The sequence below is a fragment of the Xiphophorus couchianus genome, chromosome 2 (assembly GCF_001444195.1).
Source record: "Xiphophorus couchianus chromosome 2, X_couchianus-1.0, whole genome shotgun sequence".
Taxonomy (NCBI): domain Eukaryota; kingdom Metazoa; phylum Chordata; class Actinopteri; order Cyprinodontiformes; family Poeciliidae; genus Xiphophorus; species Xiphophorus couchianus.
In genome coordinates, this window is record NC_040229.1 from 11065774 (window position 1) to 11071735 (window position 5962).

Sequence of the window (5962 nt, forward strand, 5' to 3'; positions counted from 1 at the left end):
GAAGTTTGTACGCTTTAACTGGAGTTTGTGACTTTATGCAATACATAAACAAGCTATAACCAGCATTTTCAGCGCGTGTATTGTTTACCATAATCTCTGATTTTTCTGACAAACACCGTCTCACCGTGAGGTCTCCTCAATCGAGCAGACAGTTTTCTGGCAGTCTTTGCGTCGCCGGGGATAAAAGGAGCGGACCCTGGCTCTCTGGCATCGATTTACTCGGCCTGTTGCTGTCGTCCTCTTGGCGCTGCCTCCGCTTCTTTTCATCTGCTAGGACATAGGGCTTCTCGGAAGGAAAAGAGCCACAGTTTGGAGAACAGAGCCAGGCTTTTAGTTTCCGGAAATGTCCGAACAAGGTGAAGAAATGAGGACTTTGGAGGAACAGCAGGTAAACCTTAACAATGAATGTGTTTAAGTGCGATTAGCGCAGCTGATAAACATTGCAGGCGGCAAACGTCAAGCTAGTTAGCAGCTAGCTAATTTCTCAATCGCTGCTTCAGCTCTAAGCATTACTTATTTGTCAAATATTATTGGGTTGTTATGGGAACTTTTACTAAACACCCATCTTAAAAATAAAATCTGCGTTTACCATAAAGGCATGCTATTTTAGCATCTAGCTTTGGGAAAACAGCCGTTGTATGTTCACCTCATGGTGCTGCTTTACTGTTGCAGTCCAGATTATCCTTGATAAAATTTATTCTTGCTTCTTTAAAACATGGTTTTGCACTCATTTGTAATTTATTGGGACTGTTTCTATCAACACAAACTGCCCTGACTCTAACAGGAAATGGAGGACAAAGTCATCAGCCCAGAAAAAGCAGAAGAGGCCAAGCTGAAGGCCAGGTATCCTCACCTGGGAGCCAAGCCCGGGGGGTCAGACTTCCTCAGGAAAAGACTCCAGAAAGGGGTACGTTTCTTACGCAAACATTATTATAAAAAAATCTGTTCGTATGAATCCCATTTCCCCTCCTCATTCTTGGCCTTCATCTACATTTCTAATATAAATGACATCCAAATATGGTAGCAGCAGTGCTAAAGAACATGGCTTTGATAGTTAACAGTTGATATGTCTGTGATTCAAAACTACACTTTATACATGCAATGTTAAAATATATTCATTGTATATCAGCAGTACATATTTACAAGCCTTAATGCATTTTGAATATAGAGAAGTATATTTTCCTCCAGCATATGTGCAGTATCATGTTTTTTTCCTTCAATGGTCACAAAATATAACTTGCTGCAACACAGCAGGCTTGAAAAACGTGGAGTTTGCTTTTGGTTCCTCTTTCCAGCGGTCACTGGGTGAGAGTTGCAACGCAACATAGAGACACTGTACAGCCTTATTTTTATTCTATAGATTAAAAAAAAATTAAATTTGAGTGTGGAAAAAGTATTGTATTTTGTAAAGAGTGTGGGCGTGTACGTTTCTGTGGCAAGTATTGACGAGAACTGATATCTTTGTTGTTTGAATACTGTTGAGTTCCAGTTTTGCTCAGAACTGGAAATTTTCTACTTCACAGTCAAATATCAACTAGAACGCTCCCCAAAGTTAAATTTCCCACTGGGAAACGGGGAGGAACTGTGACTAAAGCCCTGCCCCAATACTCTGACTCCCACCCTCGTTCTGCCCTTGTGTACTTCACATGTGCGCTCATGTTGAAGGGTTTGAGTTCTTAGTGTGTCCCACATTCTCCACATCCGCCCATTTTGGGTACCATTTCCGCCCTTGCGCGAAGCCTGCATTTTGATGGACTTTGGCCAAATGTTTTACCCACAATTCATTGCTGCTGTCCCAATTCTCACATTTTTGTAGACCTGCGCACTCGAACCCTTAAGTGCACTTGACTGAATCCACACTTCACAGAGGGGCGTAGGGTCCGCACTGAGCTTTGGGACTGGGCCAAAGGCAGGCTTTGTGTTTCAATATGGCCGTTCCTCCCATCAACAGTAGTAAAATGTGGAGGAAACATGTTCATTCGAGATACACGTGTAAGAGTGTCTAAAATCAATATTATGTCTAGCATAGGCAATTTTAAACTGAACAAATTAAAAAATTATGTTTGGTTGTGGAAAGTAAAGTATAACATGATGTTTGTAAGAGCTATTACAAACAATGTTTATGGGCATCGCCATGTTGAATTCTGACTTCTTAACTAGAACGTTGTTACTTCGGGTTTGATGTCAAATCCACCTCAGAGTTCCCATTTCCCAGGTAACAGGAACGCAGCATTTATGTACAGCTCTGGAGAAAACTAAGAGCCCACTGCACTGAATCCCATTGAAAACCTCCTGGTTATTCCACCAAATATTGATTCCTGAACTCTTCCTGAGTTAAAATATTAGTATTGTTGTTTCTAAGTGAATATGAACTTGTTTTCTTTGCATTGTTGGACATCTGAAAGCACTGCATCTTTTTCCTTATTTTAATCATTTCTAATTTTCTGCAAATAAGTACTACATTTGTGCTTTGAATTTTGGAGACATGTCAGTAGTTGAAAGAATAAAACAATAATGTTCATTTTACTCAAACATAAAAGAAACTGATCATTTTAAATGGTCTCAATCTTTTTCCAGAGCTGTATATTTTCCATTTTCTCAATGGGTGACTCTTACCAAAACCTTCAATAAGTGCCAAGAAACAGAAAGCGGGAGATCGAAGGGTTTGTGATCATCCTAAGAAATACGTTTCAGCCTTTTTACTTTGTTTTCTTTTTTCCTCAGCCAAAGTATTTTGACTCTGGGGACTACAACATGGCCAAGGCCAAGATGAAGAACAAGCAGCTGCCATCGGCTCCGACGGAGAAGACTGAGATCACCGGGGATCACATTCCAACCCCTCAGGACCTTCCTCAGAGAAAGACCTCCATCGTGGCCAGCAAACTGGCTGTTTGATACATTTTACTCATTTCCTACCATTCCATCACCCACGTTATATACCTGCTATTTTTAGTCCTTTTTCTCTTTTTGTTTTGCCTATGTATGTATTGTCTTAGAACTATTTCCATAAATTAGCCAAATGAACAGTTGACAGAAGTCCAAAAGGGTTACTAAACTTGTTGACGATCTTAACCAAGTACTTGCTGTCATTTGAGCACACACAAAAAATTAATAGTCTGGTTTGGCTTTGAATTTTGCATTTAAAGGATAACATGCTTCCATGTAAAGTGCTTAACAGTTCCTGCAGAGGTTATCTTTACATGACTGCAAATTAATCTAGTAAGATCTGGCTGTTTTATAATGGAGAAAAAATGGCACTACGGTTAAAAAAAGAAGAAAAAGTCAGTCTGCATAGCTGTATGTGAGAACTACATGTGTAATTTAAAGATATCTGCTTCTAATGTTAATCAGTTTAAATAGTAACATCAGGGCTTTATGTTTTCTCTTTAAATCTTATGTACCATTTTGTGTCTAAGGCTATTTAAAGTGCAGCTGACTAGCTTGTATTCATTTGCGTTAAACTAATGTTTATGCCATTAATTTACGATGACATGCTGCTGGACTCCACCTCATCCTGACCTCTGAAATATGGCCTTAAAGTAACGAACAGTCGTTCCTCTTGAGCAATATTTGCTCCCTCAGTGAGAATCTTGGTTGTGAGTCTTGGCTGACGCGCGCCTTTTGACTGGATTCACTTTGGATCACATGGGAAGAAATTCCCTGTTCATGTCTGGAGTGTGCATGTGTGTTTACTGTGCTGATATGCTGTGCCATTTGTTTTGTAAATAAAATAGTTTTGCATAATATTTTGCATTCACTTGAGTTCTGGACTTATTTTAGCTTAATCTTTTCTGTGCAGCAAAGAAGGGAATTTTGTAACTTTTGGACAGTATTTCATTTTAAAGAAATTATAAAAATTCTCATTTCCATGTATGAAAGCAGTTCTACTTGATATAATACAGAATTTTACACATCCAACTGTATTTGAATCGGTTTCACTCTCCGGCCAGCCAAATATGTTGACATTTGCAACCTGCTGCAACTAGAGTTGCAAATGTCACAACATATATCAGAAATGTGTAAAAAAAAATTAAAGAACCAACATTTGTCTTTTTAAATATTAAAATTTAGCAAAGGTTTTTTTTTTCTATGATTGAAGACTAAAATAAATAAAAGCACATAGATTTCCAACAAACATCTACAACCATATTTCTGATAGTTTTGGTGTCATTCGCTCTAGAATTTAATGCAGATACTGCAAGAAAACGTATGTCTTAAATCTGCATTGAAAAAACACCAGTTCAAAGCTTTTGTTTGTACTTTCACCAACTTTGGCATTTATAGAAGATTGGTGAGTATGTTTAGATTAAGAGAAATTAATTTCTGTTTAGAGATTTGGCAAACATGGAAGATGCTCCAGTCAACTCAGAGCAAACTGTAACTTCTTGCCAGACATGCAAGTTGATAGTTGGCTCAAAACCACCATTCCCACTAGAGGGAAGCTGGCCATCTAGTATGACTGAACTTGAGCTATTTTTTAAAAAATTCTCACCATTTAGATGTTAAATGTTGGTAAAAACACAACTCTAAACAAAGGTGGCTCTCCAAAGTCTTAATGGGGAATGAACACAAATGCATGCCATACTTTTGGATTTATAAAACAACATGGCTTTCTTGTTTGAAGGCTGCTTGAATTTTGCATACCTGCTTCCTACTTAAAGAACATATGAATGTTGGTCCTAAAAAAAAAAACCCTCAAAGGAGCAGTATCATGTGTTTTCCAGGCACATAGTGCCCTTTTATAGCACAATAAAGTAACTATGTTAAGTTTAGTTGTTATAAAAAGGGTATATCAAATATGATTGAAAAGAAATGTTACCTCATAATTTAACAGCTTAAAATTGGGTCGCTGTCTCTTTAAAAAATCCTGCTCTTTCTTAAACTCTGCCTTCAGGAAGTCATCACAACATCTCAAAACTACAGAACTACAACTGCAAAACTACTCTACCTGTTCACAGAAAAATGTAAATCAGTTCCTGTTGGCCACAAATGTATGAATGTCTAAACTCCTCCATGACCCACATTTCAATTATTCAACTGGTTGTATGTGGAAAATAGATAACTATTATTTCATAGTTCATCTTGTTGACTCTAGGAAGTGTGCTGTTTGCCATCATTCTCTATAACCATGCCTGTGTTGAAGCTGACGTCATTGGTGCCAATATCGGGCAAAACAAGGAGGATTTGGATGCTTGTATCTTTGAAGGTAATCACCAAACGTATCATGAACCCAAAACTTGTACTCAAGTAAGAATAGCACTGCTGTAATATATTTGTACTCAAGTGAAAGTAAGAAGAAGCCATCCAAAAGAATTCTCAGGATTAAAGAAGTATTTTTGTCAAATGGCTACAGTAAGTGATATCATCAGAAATATATAATTCAATGTACAAATTACGGTACAGTATTTTAAAGACTAAGATAAATAATACAAAAATAACATGATTACAAAGTAACAAATGAGGCAGAAAAAAACCTTTTAATTCAGAGTACCTGAACTCAATGTTTATCTTGTTGACAGAAATGGCAATAAGTAATGGCAGAAAGACCTCATCATGTTGAATATAATGTTAGAACAACAAAATACTCAAGTAAGAGGTGATACTGCGTAATACTACTACTCAAGTAAAAAATAAGGCGTTGCAAAACTAATGCTAAAAGTGCATTTTCCCCTAAAAGTTACTCAAACAAATATAACAAAGTAAATATCACCCAGTTCTGGCTTCTAGGCTATTTTTAGGTGTAAAATCTTATTCATCTTATTCTAGTAATCATGCTAGCTATTTTGTAGTTTGCATGAGTGGGATAAAATAATTACAAACACGAGAAGTTAGGTTCAAATTATCCCAGTGATTTTGCCAGTTCTGGCTTTCCATACATTAGAACAGCTTTAGTATTTTTACCGCTAGAGGGCGCGGTTGACACACGTTGTGAACCTGTGTCGGGGCATGCGCAGCTGAGTGA

At 37.5% G+C, this 5962-nt stretch overlaps 1 protein-coding gene across 1 annotated transcript; it reads left to right on the top strand.

Moving 5' to 3' along the window:
• Positions 1 to 21: 21 nt before the first annotated feature.
• Positions 22 to 3753, top strand: arpp19b (cAMP-regulated phosphoprotein 19b). The gene is made up of 3 exons (XM_028045354.1): positions 22 to 388; positions 785 to 907; positions 2725 to 3753. Exons 1-3 carry the CDS (start codon positions 344 to 346, stop codon positions 2893 to 2895), a joined length of 339 nt encoding a protein of 112 aa, XP_027901155.1. The 5' UTR covers positions 22 to 343; the 3' UTR covers positions 2896 to 3753.
• The last annotated feature ends 2209 nt before the right edge of the window (positions 3754 to 5962 follow it).

Coding starts and splice junctions, on each gene's coding strand:
- arpp19b (XM_028045354.1), top strand. CDS start 344: ATGTCCGAACAAGGTGAAGAAATGAGGACTTTGGAGGAACAGCAG. Junction 389..784: donor GGACTTTGGAGGAACAGCAG/GTAAACCTTAAC, acceptor TGACTCTAACAG/GAAATGGAGGACAAAGTCAT. Junction 908..2,724: donor GGAAAAGACTCCAGAAAGGG/GTACGTTTCTTA, acceptor TTTTTTCCTCAG/CCAAAGTATTTTGACTCTGG.